A 17,458-nucleotide genomic window follows, 5' to 3' on the forward strand; every position below is an offset into this window, starting at 1 on the left:
CTCACTCACTGGGTTATAAAAGTGGACAGGAAACTTCCTCATGAGCTGAAAATCTGAAATTTGGTTCATTTATCATCGAAGACACTCTGATTACTTTGAAAAACTAAAAGTGGGGCGTTTGTATATTTGTCTCTTAAAGTGGTGGATTCTGTGCCTTTCCTTCAGGGTCATCTAACAGCTAGGGATGTAGGCAATTTTCCTAGGGAAAGCATAAAGTTAAACCCGACCTCCTCCTCCCATGATGCCAATCCCAATTTCCTTCTCCCCACGATTGGTTTTAAATTTGAGGGGGGAAATCCAGGACATCTTATTGGCAGGTCTGAACATAGCTTATCCACATCAATAAGAACACAGAAAATATCCAGAGCAATATAAACAGAGGTCTCTAATCTTTATGTGCCTGTGGACACATTTGGAACTTCTGGAAAAGTATTGTGGGCCCAGCTATCAAATAGTTGCCATGACTAGTCCCAAAGTGGATGGTGTGTGCCCCCACTCTCTGTGGTTTCTATGTTTGTGTTAGTAGAGAGGGGGGGGAGTGGAGTGGAGAGCCAGTGGAGGCTGGTCCATTGGGGGGGTAATGAGAGACCAGCAGGCACTACGGCATAGCTTTATGGGTGCCTTTATGGTGGTTATGCGGGATGCCAGGTAGCTCTTCTTACGTAGGTGATAGACAGTAGTGACTGGTGGCTTTGATGTCAGTGGGGCAGTGAACCCGCATTCAGCACCTTGGACAGCTCATTGAAAGTTTGGTCTAAAACCTGGAGTGGATTCATTGCCCCACTACTGAAATTGGAGACACTAGTGTCCACTGTTCATAGGCAGTTTGGGAAGTTGTGACTTAAGAAAAGAGGCTGGGAAAATATAGTGTCACAAGCCTTTTTTTTTGTTAGTTCCTGGGTGAGGGATGATGATGATGATATATTGTATTTCTTACTTCCCCTTCCAAGGGGAGGGACCGTAGCTCAGTGACAGAGCATCTGCCTTGCATGCAGAAGGTCTCAGGCTCAGTCACTGGTGTCTCCAGATTAGGCTGAGAAAAAGTCCTTCCTGAAACCCTAGAGAGCCACTGCCAGTCGATGTAGAAAACTCCAAGCTAGGCAGACTGATGGCCTGACAGTGTAGGGCACCTTCCTATGTCCCTAGGGCAGGAAAAGGACTCTGCCAAAGGTCCCTGTTGCTTGGGAAAGGGCCGTAGCTCTGTGGCAGAACATCTGCTTTGCACGCAAAAAATTCCCATGGCATCTCCAGGCAGGGCTGGAAGAGACTCCTGCCTGAAAGCCTGGAGAGCCACTGCCAGTTTGTGTAGACAGTACTGAGCTAGATGGCCAGAGCTGTGGCTCCATATAAGGCAGCTTCCACAGTTCCTGCTTTATGTTCTTGCCTTTAGTATTTTAGCAGTTAGTTTAATCTTAGTCATTTTATGTTGCTGTTTTTAAAAGGATGTTTTAATTGGAATTTCCTGTTTCTGTGAACTGCTGTATACTATAGTCAGCGTGGATTTTTCGCATTCCGCATTATTAAATTGAAAATCCCCCCATGCCATTCTGATCCTTCCCATAAACTCATTTCAAAACAAAACCTTACAAAACTTATAGTCCTGAACGCAGAAATGCTTGCTTAACAACTCTCTAAATTTTCATGATGATGCGCAAAACAGTCAGAGAGAGAGCTCAAAGTGTAAAAAGAGAGAGGAAAAAACCAGAGCCCTTTTGGACTTTTTTCTGTCAGAGTTCTCATAATCTTTTGAAATTCATTAAAAATCAGCCATGTTCACAGAGTACCTGTAATATATTACTGACCTTGCCCCATACTCTGACCTTCATCTTCTGCAGTTTAAACGTTTAAAAAATGCCTGGCTGATTTTTAATTAATTTAAGAAATTTTGCTTGAACTCAATGATAAGGCCAGGCATGCTCAGTAAGAACCAACTGTCAGTGTTCTAAAAGCCAGACTCCCAGCCACTGGGCTTGCCTAATCAGGGGGCTACACCCACACCAGACCTTTATTTCACTTCAGATAGTCATGGCTTCCCCCAGAGAATCCTGGGAAGTGTAGTTTGTGAAGGGTGCTGAGTGGAGATTCCTATTCCCCTAACAGAGCTCTAGTGGCCAAAGTGGTTTAACAGTCAGCCACTCTGATTGAAGCTCTGTGAGTGGAACAGGGCATCTCCTAGCAACTCTCAGCACCCTTCACTAACTACACTTCCCAGGATACTTTGGGAGAAGCCATGACTACCTAAAGTGAACTAACAGTCTGGTGTGGATGTGGCCAGGGACAGCTTTGGTTTAAATTTGGGTGGGACCTGTACTATTCAACTTGTTCATTAATGACCTAAAATTAGGAGTGAGCAGTGAAGTGGCCAAGTTTGCTGACGACACCAAATTGTTCAGGGTTGTTAAAACAAAAAGGGATTGCGAAGAGCTCCAAAAAGACCTCTCCAAACTGAGTGAATGGGCAGAAAAATGGCAAATGCAATTCAATATAAACAAGTGTAAAATTATGCATATTGGAGCAAAAAATCTGAATTTCACATGGGGTCCAAACTGGCAGTGACTGACCAGGAGAGAGACCTCAGGGTTGTAGTGGACAGCACGATGAAAATGTTGACCCAGTGTGCGGCAGCTGTGAAAAAGGCAAATTCCATGCTACGGATAATTAGGAAAGGTATTGAAAATAAAACAGCCGATATCATCATGCCGTTGTATAAATCTATGGTGCGGCCGCATTTGGAATACTGTGTACAGTTCTGGTCACCTCATCTCAAAAAGGATATTATAGAGTTGGAAAAGGTTCAGAAGAGGGCAACCAGAATGATCAAGGGGATGGAGCGACTCCCTTACGAGGAAAGGTTGCAGCATTTGGGGCTTTTTAGTTTAGAGAAAAGGCGGGTCAGAGGAGACATGATAGAAGTGTATAAAATTATGCATGGCATTGAGAAAGTGGATAGAGAAAAGTTCTTCTCCCTCATAATACTAGAACTCATGGACATTCAAAGAAGCTGAATGTTGGAAGATTCAGGACAGACAAAAGGAAGTACTTCTTTACTCAGCGCATAGTTAAACTATGGGATTTGCTCCCACAAGACGCAGTAATGGCCACCAGCTTGGATGGCTTTAAAAGAAGATTAGACAAATTCATGGAGGACAGGGCTATCAATGGCTACTAGCCATGATGGCTGTGCTTTGTCACCCTAGTCAGAGGCAGCATGCTTCTGAAAACCAGTTGCCGGAAGCCTTAGGAGGGGAGAGTGTTCTTGCACTCGGGTCCTGCTTGTGGGCTTCCCCCAGGCACCTGGTTGGCCACTGTGAGAACAGGATGCTGGACTAGATGGGCCACTGGCCTGATCCAGCAGGCTCTTCTTATGTTCTTATGGTACTTGTCCTTGCTGTAGAATAAAAATGTGGGGAAAACCCTGAAAAAGAATGATACTGTTCACAATGTTTTCCTTTTGGAAAGGAAAGGGGCTTCCCTTCTGCCCAGTGCCCAGCCATCCAATCTCCTCTCCTCCCCCTCCCTGCCCTCCTCCTCCCCCCTCCCCTCCCCCAGGTCAGTTTCACCTATCCTAAGCATGATTGCACAGGAGTAAATCCCACTGAGCTCAAAAAGCACCCTATGAGCTACAGGCCTCAGTTTGGGGTCATTCATCACAACCAGCCCTACAGCTTAGGATCACCAGCTCTTTTCCAGAAAGTTTCGGTGTCTGTAACATCTGCATGTCAGGGTGGCAGAGAAATTAAGTAGACGTTCCTAGTGCGGAAAATTCATTCATTTGTTATATTTATTCACTAATAGGGGGAAAAAACGTGCGGTTTAAGGACATACCTATAGCCCACAGATATTTCTATCAAACTTTTAAAAGCAGGGAAATTGGGCAGCTATAGTGAATGCACCAAGGGAGCAGGATACCTGACCAGAGCTTGGAAAAATTACTTTTTTATACTACAACTCCCATCAGCCCCAGCCAACATGGCCACTGGATTGGGCTGATGGGAGTTATAGTTCAAAAAAGTAACTTTTCCAAGCTCTGTACCTGACCTTCTCTCTGAGATACTGTACTGCCCTACAAATTTGTCAAAATGCAAACACAATTTGGGTTGGTCTTTCACAGTCCAATCCCCTTCCTGTGTAGAATTTGGTAACATGTGCCTCTGAGCATTAATTGCCCAGTATACCTGCAAGTATTTAAAAATAAATCTGAACTGACTTTTTAATTATGTTGTGTAATCAGAATTGTGACAGCAGTGGTATTCAGCTGATCCTTCAGGAACGTCAAAAAGCCGAGGACTTGCTCAATGTCATAAATGAAATCTACAAGGGCAGGATGGGCGACTCCCTTTTTAATGCAATGAAAGAGGTAAGTACCTTATTTCATTTAATTCTTGGATCTTTCATTTAAAAGGGGCTAGTAGATTTAAACAGCTGCTGAATGTTTAATTACATTTATTTATTTAACACAATTTAAATATCGCTTGATTGTAACAAAACCTCTAAGTGGTTTACAAGAAATATTAAAATTATCAATAAAAACAGCTAAAACAAGTAATTAAAACATTTAATTGACAATTAAAGTCAGCAGTAAACTAAAAGGAGACTAAAAATATGTCAATATCTATGTGTCTGGATAGATTTGCCTAAATAGAAGTGTGTTAAACAGGTGCTGAAAATAATACAGCGAACTTGCCTGCCTGATGTTGATAGGCAAGGAGTTCCGAAGTGTAGGTGCTGTCACACTAAAAGAACAATTTCTTACAAGTGTGGAATTAGTATTATGTGGCATCTGTAATGGTGCCAGTTCCGCAGATAGAAGTGGTCAGGTGGGCACATCTGGGGGTAAGGCAGTCCTGCAAATACTGGTGTCATATGGAAATACCATTCAGCCATATGGAAATGTTTTCTATTGTTACTATTATGTAACTTATCCTGGTGAGTCCTGAGTCAAATTAGAGCTCTCTGTTGATTTATTTAAATCATTTATATATTCAGCCAAAAAAAAGGCTCCCAGAGTGGCTTACAAATGCCATTGTTAAGACAGCCCCTTAACAATCTGAAGCCTTTTTTTATCTGTATATTTAAAGCTTTCTTTTAAAGTTTTGTGGGAGAGCTAGTTTGGGATTTTAAGAAACTGAGGTGAGGTTGTTAGTGCCTTTTAAAATAAGCAAGTGGTCTGCACTTAAAAAAAAGCCTTGATGTATTTGTTGCGTGTATTTTGTCTAAAAATTCAAAATGAGAGGTGCTGGGGTGCGACCTTGGCTATGATGCTCATAACATAACATAAAAAGACATCTGCAGGATCAGACCAAAGACACATCTAGTCCACATATAGCTGCCTACATTAAACTTCCACAAGCCATGAAGGCTTTTCTCCTGTTTTGCCCTAGCAACTGGTAATATCCAAAAACGTATACTGCCCCTGAATATGAAGGTTCCAGTTGCCTACTGTGACAGATAGCCATTAATAGATCTATCCTCCATTAATGTGCCTAATCCCCTTCTGAAACTGTCAGCCAACAGACCATTTGCTGCCCTTTCATGGCATTCCAAATCGCTGAAGTGGCTGTTTGACTTTCTCTAATGGTAGAGCCGTCCCTATATTTGAAGCTGTCCCTATGTACATAAGTGGGTGGACAATGTAGGTGGTTGTTACTCAGTGCAGAGACTGTAGTATTCTGCACTTTTAAAAGCACTCTTTTCTATTAGTGCTGCAGACATCCCAGTGTGGGGATGGATGTGTGTGGTTGAATGAACCTCCACTAATTCCAACAATCACCAGCCACCACTGAGTTTATACCTCTTATCAGACCAATGTCTATTGACTGGATTGCACAAGTGGAATATATAGAACAAGCATGGTCATTATCACAAGTCGATCCTTTGTACCCAATCCCAGTTCTTCCTTCACAACTTGAACCCTTTCCTCTGTCATCCTACTTTTCTATATACAAGTGGAGCTTTTTTTTTTAAAATGTAGAAGCATTCAGTCAAATGAGCTAGACCCACAGTTTGTACAGCCCCGACAACTTGGTAACAACTAGGCCAATGATGAACATGCACATCTTTTTAAAGATTTGCAGGAAAGTCCCTGCTTTAGTTTCCAAGTATGGCCCCAGAGGATTGAAAGGGGCCCTTGGTGGCCTGATCCAGCGATGTCGCTGTTCACCACTCTCCTTGCTAGGGCTCTGGATGTTTTTCAGCAGTGCACAGCAATGCCACTTTTGAACAGGAGCCAAGTTCAGCTCCCATCTATAGTCTAAGTAGGACAACACTGGGCTCTGTCCTGGTTGGGGTGAAAGATGGGGGGGCATCATTGGCAACATGCCAAGCCCCCCACCCCAAAATCTGACATCTGCCTGTTAATGCATGCAGCTAATTTAATAGGTGGATACACCAAAGCTGGACTGCCATACTTAGAGAAACCCACCTTTGCTACACCTTGTAGAGTTTTCAGACGGGGAAACATTTTGGGAGTTTTTCCTCTAGTGGGAACTTGCTTTTATGGATAATTAATCTTTAAGGACAAGGATTTGCGCATATTCACATTTTGTGATGAGTGCTATAGATTTTAAATGCTTGTGATTCTTTAGTGGGACTGCATTGCTGCAACATCCAGAGGGCACTGTGTTGGCTACCCTTGATATACACTATCCTGAGCGTCTTGGAGAGACGGGTGGTATAAAAATGAAATAGATTAGAATTTATTTATTTTTTAATGTGGGTAATTTCCCAGTAATATGTTCTCAGCTGGAGGAGATTTAAAAAACCATGCTGATTTATATAGATGAGATTTTAAAAATCTGTGTTTAGGGTTCCATGGAGTGTTTGAAGGTTCCCTCTGCCACTTGCTTGCTGAAGCCGCCGACGCATGAGAGTCCTCTTGCAATACAAATCTCAAACGTTTTGGCCAAATCTTCATCCGAATGGTTAAAAATGAATGGACTGAAAGGTAACGTAGAACCAAAAGGCAGGAGTGGGGGAACCTTTTTCAGCCCAAGAGCCACATTCCCTTCTGGGCAACCTCCTGGGGGCCGCATGTCTGTGGTGGGTGGGGCCAGAGGCAAATTTTACCTTTGAACAGTTAATTAGTGTCTCCTCATACTCATATCTATCCTCTGTTCAGGTAAGCAAGAGGCATTGTCAGCATTCATAGAATCATAGAATAGTAGAGTTGGAAGGGGCCTGTAAGGCCATCAAGTCCAACCCCCTGCTTAATGCAGGAATCCAAATCAAAGCATTTCCGACAGACGGTTGTCCAGCTGCCTCTTGAATGCCTCCAGTGTCGGAGAGCCCACTACCTCTCTAGGCAATTGGTTCCATTGTCTTATGGCTCTAACAGGACGTTTTTCCAGTTGAAATCTGGCTTCCTGCAACTTGAGCCCATTATTCCATGTCTTGCACTCTGGGACAATCGAGAAGAGATCCCGGCATTGAGGATGCATTCCAGCCAGGCAAAAACACTCAGGTGGCAAAAGAAGGCCAGTGAGGGGTGTGACCTGGGAGAGTTCCAAGGGCCACGTAGAGAGGTCTGGAAGGCCATATTTGGCCTCTGCCCCAAAGATTCCATGAGAAATGAAGCCCACTTGACCCCATAGAACAGGCTGGTCACTTATCCTCTGGTTCCTTGTTTGTTACAGCCAAGAAATTAAGCCTTTACCAAGTTTTGGCACCAAATGCTTTTTCCCCTGTGGAAGAATTTGTGCCGGTCCTTCAGAAAACAGTATCGTCTACTTTACATGAGGTAAGTTAAGGGGAGCTGCTTCCTTAGAGTCTGCAGGCAATCTAATCTAATCCCCCCAGCACCCCACCCGATGCAGAGCATTCCCAACAGATATGCTGTCTGGCTTCTGCTTGAAGACCTCTGGTGACAGGGGGAGCCCGTCTCCTCTTGAGATCGTTGGTTGAACTGTTCTCCTACTGTTCATTTGAAATGTACCTTCCTAGGTACATGTACCTAGGTCAGGCAAAATAATTATAATTATGATGATGCAGCAGCCAAATTTGTCTGGTAGCCAGCAGAGCATGAAACTGTGATCTTCTTCCAGCTTAATTTGGTTACCTGCTGGTTTTCCATTTAAAGAGTTGGGTTTGGTCTTTAAAGCCCTAAATTGTCTTGGGCTGTGCATCGCCCTTCTGATCCACCCTGTAGCCTTGTTTTGTGGGCCCCAAGAAGAGTCAATCCACCCTGTCCCAAAGATGGGGCCACCCACCCTGCCTCAGATCCATCCCTGAAGTTATGGGTGGGGGGGATATGGGTGGGTTTTTAAATTAAAAACATGGTCAGGAGAACCACTTTGTGCCGAGTGCCCCTAGTGCAGTGGGAGGGGCATTCCTTCTCCCACCCATGCTTGCTCTTGCAGGCCTGCTAGCAATCTTTGGTGATCCTGAGCGATCCTGCGAGATCCTGAGCAGAGCGGAGTCAAGGCCAGACCTTAAAAGGCCTAGGCCTGCCCAACACCGGCCTCTTTCTTCATGCACTGGCTTTGAAGGGAGGACACCATCGGAGCAGACTATTGAAGAGCCTCGTAAAAGGCCAGTACTGATTAGGGTGTTCTCCTGTAGTTGCTCTGTGGCCTCCTCCCTCCAAAGGCCAGTGCCTGGCATTGGATGTTATCATTCAACCCCCATGCCCCAGCCCCGGATCACTCTGGGCTGCTGTACCCGACTCGTAGTGATCCGGGGCTATCTGAACCTGACTTGGCCAAGACCTAAAAGTCTTCAAAGGGGCCCAGTTCAGCTCATGCCTCAGCTGAATACGGAGCACAGACCTACTGGTTATCTCAAAGATCCATCTGCTCCCGTATCAACCTGCCCAGGCTTTAAGGTTTGCCCTTGAAGGTTCTGTGTTCTGTGCTGTCACTGCAAAATGATAAAATAAGGGACACAAGAGACAGTGCCTTCTTGGTGGTGGTCTCAAGGCTTTGGAATACTGTCTCTTTGGAAACTCACCCAGTTGTCTCAATATCTAGTTCTGCTAGAATGAATGTTAAGGTTTCCTGCATGTAGTGAAGTGAATGTGAGTGTCTCCTCTGCATTGTCAAATGAGATTTTTTAAATTTATTTTATTTTGACAACGTATATACCGCTTAATTACAATCAGTGAAAATAAAAATCTGGAGTTTAATCTGTATGCTTTGCCCGTATATGATCCCCACACCTCCCTGAGAATTGACATATACTTCAAGGTCACATCTAGCTTTATTATTATGTATGGAGCATAAGATGACATGAGAAAATGCAGCAAAATGTTATTCAAAATCAATTAAAATTATAAAATCAGAATTCAGTTAAAACAAAAAACAAAAAAAGGGCACATACAGGAAGTGGAAAGAAGGCCAGCCCCAGCCAGCATGGCCAATGGTTAGGAATGATGGGACTTGTAGTCTACCAACATCTGGGGACCCAAAGGTTGGGAAAGCTCCACTAGACACACAGATACCATCCTTTCTCCCTCCAGAAGCAAACTGCCACCAGAACCTTGTTTTCTGGCAAAGCAGGAGGAAAGCCAGTGTTTGATTGTTAACCTTGTGTCATCCCACACTTTTAGAACCAAGGATTAATGTTTTTTTTCCTCTCTCTCCTTGTTTCAGAAAGCAATGACCCGGTTTGAATGGCATGACGGGACTATTAAAAATATTCACGTAGATCCACCCATACTGTATGACTACCAGGTAACTGAGAGGCATATATATGTGGCCCTGAGGCTAGAATTAATGGCATTCCAGTTTAATCTACGCCAACCATTGTTTTTGTCCTGGTGTTGAGTAGCAGAGATTAACATGCAGTTAATGGAATAACTCATTGGTGACTAGGGTTGGAGAAGAAATGCAATTCAGTTCACATTTGAATGCAAACTTGCCTAATTTGCACTTCCAAAACAATATGAGAATCAAAGCACAGCCATCCTTCCAAATTCACACTTTTCCAAATTTTGCAGTGCAGTTGTCCAGGCAAATAACTGTGTACAAAAATGAAAATACTGGTGCAGTGGTTCCCACTCTCTGTGAGTATAGGGCCCCCTCTGTAACCTCAAAAAACGTCACAAACCCCACATGCTAATTGTTGCTCCTGCTTTTCTGACCAGCACCACGATTTGTATGCAGGTGGAGAAACAGAGGCAGGAGAGAGAGAGAAATTCGCCAGGCAGGAAATTAAAGTCCACTAAATATATAATAAATGTAAACACGTGGTTCACGCAAGCCCATTGACAAAATCAAAATAGGAGCAAACTTAGGCACCAGAGGCAGGGGCGGGTAAGTGGGCAGAGAGAGAAGAAAAACAGAGGCAGAAGTCATGCAAAGAGAGGGGGCAGCGTTAGAGGGAGGAGAGGTGTGTCAGGTTGCGGGTGGGGGAGAGGTTCAGTGGGTCAAAAGAAGGCAGCAAGAGGTAGAGGTGGCTGGAAGAGTGAAGAGGAGCAGCCACGTGGGAGGGAGAGCACTTGGGACATGAGGACAGGTACAGGGGGAGGAAGGAAGGAGGGAGGGTTGAAGTAAAGTGGGCTGCTTGACCATTCCAGGCGCTTCCTTCCCTTCTCTCTCTCTCCCGCCTCAGAGTGACCTGTGGCAACAGTGAGGCCTCAAAACAAATGCACAGGGCCCCACTCCTCTTCTTTCCCTCACTCCCCCCTCCTGTCCCCTTACACCAAAAGGAGGGTGTCCAGTGGGGGTGGGAGGGAGAAGATGGGAGTAGACGGTAGTGGAATCCTCCTCAAACCACCACCTCCTTTCTCCTCCTCTCTTTCTGAGGCAAAGGGGTGAGGAGCGACCTCCCCTTCTTCTTTTCTCTCTCTCACCGCCCCATCATCACCACCACCTTCACCTCAACCTGGGAACGGCCTATGTGGGACTACAGGAAAATGCACGGGGAAGGGAGAGTATGCCGCTGCTGCTGTGTACCTCTTTCTGTGCTGTGCACATTTCAGGAGTTTGGTGGGTTGTGGGAAGGGTTCACGAGGAGGCCAGAGGACCCCCCAACAGCCTCCCACTCAGTACATGTTGGCTGCCATCCCTGCGCTCTCCTCCTTCTGCTATTGCTGCTGCCGCCACCAGTCTGGACAGCGTACAAAGGCTGGGGCTACTCTTCTCCATATGGGGTTAAGGAGCTAGGAGCCCAGGAACAGCAGTCAGCAGCTGGTCTCTTTGCAGGGGGGAGGGGAGGAGCTGGGAATGGAAGTCCCTCATGCCTGCTCAGTTCGTTTCAGCCAGCGTGAAGACTTTTTAAAATAAATAAATAATCACTTTGTGACCCTCAGCAGGATGACTTCCCTACTCTCCTGGGATTCCTTCCCCCATGTTGGGAACCACCGTACTAGTGTAAAATGTGCACAGAAACGCATGTGTTAATGAAAATAACATACAAAGATATATTATGGCTGGGAAGATTGCTTTGCAAACACGTGGAGATTTGGCAAAATTGTAGACAAATATGGGTTTTATTAGGAGAAATTTGTGCTAAAATGTTGACTAATTTTCATGAGGATTTTTTTAAAAAAAAAGAATTGCAAACCAATGCAAACGAATCAGGATGAATATGAACTCAGGGAGATCACTGGTCCATCTTGCTATTGTCCTTGCTACTATGGGGAGCTCAGTGATAGAGCGCCTGTCATTCATGTTCAATCTCCAGCGTCTCCAGGTAAGGCTGGGAACCTCCTTGTGAAACTTCAGTTGTCCCTGAAGAACTGCTGCCAATCAGTGTTGACATTACTGAGCCAGAGGGACCAGTGGTCTGACTTGGTATAAGGCAGTATCCTGTGTTTCTACAAATGCTCAGTAAGCAGGTTGTCTGGAACTGACCACAGAAAAAAGACCAGAAGTGCTGTAGAAAAGAGACAGCCAATGAAAAGTTGGCTGTTATCAAGGCATAAAGCTTGATGTGAACACAAAATATCCCACACCTGAAATCATTTGAGGCTGCTAAAGAAGGAAAGAGAAAGTATGTTGCCCGTAAAATGTGGTGTGAATGTAGTGGAAGTCAAAAAAATGCTCAAAGAACGTTGCTGAAAGGATTGTCTGACATGTTAATGTACTGTAATCCAGGTGTGGGGACTCTTTGGCTTCCAGATGTTGCTGAACGACAGTAGGCCATCATCCCTGGGCCATTAGCCATGTTTTCTGTGGCTGACTGGAGTTGAAGTTCAGCAAGGGCCAAAGGGTCCCCACCTCTGCATGGTCTGCATGCAGCATCAGCTATGTTTTGTATTGTGCTTTCAGAAACAGCTTGGCAGGATGGTGAGGATGTATGAGAGACGTATTGACTGGCTTTCCAGAGCTAGTAGAAGAATTTGGGGGACTGTTTGTGACAGGAGGTATCAGTATTTTGCTTCTGTGCATCCAGTTTTGTGAAATGATTTCCTAAGTCTCTTCTCTAACGCATGTGCATATTTTAGTTTATTTTGAACATTTCCATGTCACCCTTCTTGTACATGCCCACAGCGGTGTCCAAAAAAATAATAAAATGTGGATATATAAAACAACAATGAAACAGCAGAAGCAACAGTGACAACAGAGCCATACAGGTCCCATCCACGCCATACATTTAAAGTACTCTTATCCCACTTTAAAAGTTATAGAGAATCCTGGGAACTGTGGTTTGTAAAGATGCTGAAATTGTGGCTCTGTGAGGCCAGCACCCTTAACAAGCTGCAGTTCCCAGGATTCTTCATGACTGTTAAAGAGATAACAGTTAGCAGTTACCCACTTGCTTTGGGGAAGGGCTGTAGTTCAGTGGCAGAGCTTCTGCCTTGTATGTAGAAGGTCCCAGGTTCAATCCCTGTCATCTCCAGGTGGAGCAGAGAGAGACCCCTGCCTGAAACCCTGGAGAGCCTCTGCCAGTCAGTGTAGAGTAGATAATATGGAACTAGATGGACCAGTGGTCTGATTCAGTATAAGGCAGCTTCCTGTGGTATAAGAGTGCATTGAATGTATGCTGCGCATGTGACCGTAATTTAGCAGAGCAGATAAAACTGTAATGAAGGGAACTTATATTTACATGCTATATTGTCTGAACAAATAAAAAGCCTCTTTTGTCTGGTACCAGAGTGACATCTGGGGGAAGGGCATTCCATAGAATGGGCACCACAACTACAAAGGCCCATTTGTCATGGTCATGATCACCTATTGAGGGAAGAACCTGTGGCCCCCCAGATGTCATTGGATTCCCATTGGTCCCAGCCAGCACAGCCAGTGGAGTGGCATCACATATGGAAGTTGTAGTCCAGCATTATCCATAGGGCCACATGTTCCCCAATCCCTATTCTAGAAATAGATACATGCATGCATACAATCTGCATTTAAACCAGACTCCATATTCGTGCTGAAATTAGTGTGTGTGAGAGAGATTGAAGGAGAGAAAGAGTCAGGATCTGCTTAAAACATGTTATATCTCCTTAGCTGTGCTTTTTGTTTTAGGGCTACTGGAAAGGTGCATGATTTGGCTAAAATTGATAGGGATCAGAGAGATTAGGCTTCATTAACGGTCTCCATACTCCCCCCCTTAAAGCTCCATATATCTGTGGACTTTGGGTATTCCTTGCACACAATTCTGCTGCTCCTCCTCCTCCCCATCATCATTTATTGAATTTATATCCTGCCCTTCCTCCCAAAACAGCTCAGAGCAGCAAACATAAACAAAACAATTTAACAAGAAAAAGAAAAGCATACTAAAAACAGTTTAAAACATTCTACAAACAATTACAATTAAAACATTCTAAAATACAGTTAACATTTTGTAAAACACCATTAAAAGATTCTAAAACACAGCTTAAAAACATTATTTTATCAGTGATCTTCAGGTTGCCAGGAACAGTCCCCTTCAGACATCAAATGTTTTCAGATTCCTTCTGAAAGTCAATAGTGATGGAGATAGACACACTTCACTGGGGAAGGCATTCCACAAATGGGGATCCACCACTGAAAAGTCCCTGTCACAGGTCAGCGCCAAGCGTCTTGTAGAGATCGCACCCCTGAGTTATGACCCAAAGTTTCTCTTCAAATATTCTAAAAACCGCAAATGTTGAAAATTGATCTAAAAGATGCATTTCTGATGCTGCTGTTTCTTACGTAGGGTTGTTATACTTATTGATGTCTCCAAAACAAACTCCATGTACATCATTCATGTCCAACATTCCCTGAGACTTTTACTTGAGGAGCAGATGTCAAGCAAGGATTTCTTCAATATAATAGCGTAAGTAACTATCATCCAATAGTTGTAATGGTTTCTTGAGGATAGGCCTGGCAATGAGCATTCGCCATCCTTGCTGCTAAATGACCCTTCTGATTAAGAGTCTATGTTCCTCTGAATGCCTAGGTTCAGAGCAGTCTTGCAGTCAGTGATGTCTGGTGGCTCCATGTCAATGGTGAAATGGAATCTGCTCTGGGTTTTAGTCCAAGCTTTCAAGGAGCTGTACAAGGTTCAGGCCCTTGGAAGCTCCTTGAAAGCTTGGACTAAAACCCAGAGCAGATTCCACTGCCCCGCTGAGCCACCAGTCGCCACTGCTTGCAGTGCAATCCAGTGCACATCTACTCAAAAGTAAGCCTCACTGAGTCCAATGCAACTTACTCCCAGGTAATATGTATAGGATTGCAGCTGTATTTGGAAACTGGAGACGTTTATATTGTTATTTATTTATAAAAGTGTTATATAATGCTGTCTCACAGAACATCAGGACAGTGTACAACAACATAGAAACATTTAAGCACAGTACAGAACAATCATGAAAATGTCTGGCTGCTCAAAAAACATTTAATATGTTGATACGTTGTGCAATAGTATTTAGTTATTCGCTCTCTGTTTTTTGCAGCTTTGGAAGTGATGTTAAGGCATGGCAGGCAGAAATGGTTCCTCCACACCCAGACAACCTACAAAGTGCCTGGAGGTAAATAAACTTTACTGAAAAACTAATGAACTGAGCTTCCTGTTTTTACCCCGCAGATGTAAACTAGAAGAGGAACTCATTAAGGCGAGGTGTGCATATCCCAGAAGTAGAAGCCAGCAGCTTATACATTATTATGATTATGACCTTTGGGTGAAGGGCGAGTATTAAATACTACTACTACTACTACTAATGATTATTGGGATTATTTCATTTATTCCCCTTTTTCAGAAAGGTAAACTCAAAGCAACATACAAAAACAAACATTAAAACAAGAGTGAAAATATCCTAAAATGATCACCAATAACACGTGTGTGTGGGGGGGGGAATCCACCTCAACCGCATCCCAGTAAAATATAAGCATAAAATTAAGGGCCAAAGGCCTGGGTGAATAAAAATGTCTGTGCCTGGCCCTTGAAAATAGATAGTGATGGCGCCAGGCATGCCTCCCTGGGGAGAGCATTCTATGAACAGGAAGCCACCACTGAGAAGCTCTGTTCTCATGTTGCCACCCTCTGCACCTCCTTTGGAGGGGGCACATGGAGAAGGGCCTCAGATGATGAATTCAAGGGTCCAGGTTGGTTCATGTGGGGAGAGACGGACCTTGAGGTATTGGGATCTTGAGCTGCATAAGGCTTTTAGGTCAAAACAAGCACTCTGAATTGGGTCCCGAAAACTCTCTCTCATACCACTCCCTCCATCACTCAAAAACAGGAAGTGTGATTCACTCACTCTTCCCATTCTCCTGCTTTCAGAAGCAGCTGAAGCTGCTTATAGGATCAGATGGGAACGTGTGGCTCTCCAGGTGTTGTTTAACTTCAGCTCCCATCATCCCTGACTATTTGTCATTCTGGCTGGGGCTGAGCGGAGGGGAGATCAACCACATCTGGAAGGGCCACAGGTTCCCCATTCTTAGGGATATTGGTGAATCCCAACAGAAACAGAAGCAGAAATTGATTGTGTTTGCTTATTCGTCCCATGTCCGGAATGGAAATCAATCCAGTGAATACAATTGGTCTTTGCTGTCGTTGTTTTCAGTCCACAAATGATACATAATTGATTACTTTCCCCCCATTTGCTCTGCATTTCCTTTGCACTGAAATGAATGATGTGGAATAACCTGATAATAATGCAATTAATTAAGCCAAACTGCAGTGGAACAGAAACGGTGCTTCATGCAACAAACATGGGTTGGAAGGGAAATCAATATCTTCTAACATCCCTGCCCATGCCTGCCTTAGGATTAGCATGAGCTGCGGTACAGCAGTAATAAAATTTTTGGAATGCCTTGTTAGTGCTTTGATGATGCTTGGGCATTTAAAAACAATATTTGTTAAACTCCTCTTCTAGATGGGTACTGACTCTCCAGTGTGAAGGCACTAGAAATGTTATAAATGCCCTGAGAAGAGCTGTGGAGAATGACTTTAAAGATAAGGACAAACATTCATCCCAAAGCCTTTACCTGCTTACTACTGGAGTCCCTGACCAAGAGATGGTGGGTATGATTCCCAAATCAGTTTATGGTATAATCCAGAATTGCTTATTATATATTCAGAACTATTACCTGCTAGTTTTGCACTTACAGAGAGACTTTGACGTGTGTGTATGCATTCAACCATGTGTTCCCCAATATACCTTCTGAGGTGGTACTATCTCACAAGGCCTGTACCATTTTTTTTTTTAAGGTTTGTACTGGCAAATGAGCATGAATACTATCAAGTGCTAAAAAAATCAGAGTAGATGCTAAAACTGAGATGGCATAGCATAGTGAGCCACAGCGGCACAGGCTGAAGGTAATTAGTAAGCTACCAATATCAACCATCTCGGGCCCTGCGATCGGCAGTTGAGGCCTTCTTGCTGGTGTCACCACTGGGGGCTGCCCAGCTGGCAGTGATCCATGACAGGGTCTTTTTCATGCTCACGCCTACCATCACTCAAAATGGCAGCGTGAGTGTGTTGCATCCCCTCATCACCATCTTGGGTGATGGCAAGCATGTGTTCACAGTGCACTGACACAGTGAGACAGGAAATGGCGCCGCCTGCCCACCCCAGCGGCAGGGTTGTGTTCCATGGTAGGATGGATCCTGCTTTGCGATCTGTGCCAATGTCAGGTCATTCAGCGACCTGATGCTAGCCCAGATTGTGGAGCAGGAGCCACAGCCACCCAGCCCCAGCAGCAGAGGCTCCTCTCAGTTACAGGGGCCCTCGCCTCGTATCCAAGCTGGTTGCCCGAAGGCACCAGGCCTACCTGTCTCCCACGTTACTGTCTTTCAGAAGGAATTTAAAACATTCCTGTTTAGTTCAGGCATATTTCATGGCTGAAATAAACTGTTCCTGGTAGTCCTGAAATCACTGGTTGATAGAATGTTTTCTAACTATTTTTAGAATGCTCAAAAATTAATTACTGATGGATTTGCCACCTTGGACTCCTTTGGGAGGAAGGGTAGGATAGAATTTGAATGAATGTATAAATAATACCAGGGTCGACTGTTGAGTGCTACTGTGCGAGCAGGACCCCATCCCTCTTACCAGAGGGCATTCCATAGTGATGGTGGAGGCCCAGAAGCTGCTACCTCAGCTGGTAGTGTCCAG

At 44.3% G+C, this 17,458-nt stretch overlaps 1 protein-coding gene across 1 annotated transcript in view; it reads left to right on the top strand.

The window, feature by feature from the left end:
• The window catches only part of VWA3A (von Willebrand factor A domain containing 3A), a 74,643-nt gene that overhangs the window by 20,429 nt on the left and 36,756 nt on the right, over positions 1-17,458 (top strand). Inside the window, exons 11-18 of the mRNA XM_061600303.1 lie at positions 4,232-4,357; positions 6,805-6,943; positions 7,632-7,735; positions 9,585-9,665; positions 12,207-12,301; positions 14,059-14,178; positions 14,795-14,869; positions 16,217-16,361. Coding sequence (XP_061456287.1) covers positions 4,232-4,357; positions 6,805-6,943; positions 7,632-7,735; positions 9,585-9,665; positions 12,207-12,301; positions 14,059-14,178; positions 14,795-14,869; positions 16,217-16,361 — 885 coding nt within the window. The remainder of the gene's footprint in view (positions 1-4,231; positions 4,358-6,804; positions 6,944-7,631; positions 7,736-9,584; positions 9,666-12,206; positions 12,302-14,058; positions 14,179-14,794; positions 14,870-16,216; positions 16,362-17,458) is intronic.

The sequence above is a fragment of the Rhineura floridana genome, chromosome 17 (assembly GCF_030035675.1).
Source record: "Rhineura floridana isolate rRhiFlo1 chromosome 17, rRhiFlo1.hap2, whole genome shotgun sequence".
NCBI lineage: Eukaryota > Metazoa > Chordata > Lepidosauria > Squamata > Rhineuridae > Rhineura > Rhineura floridana.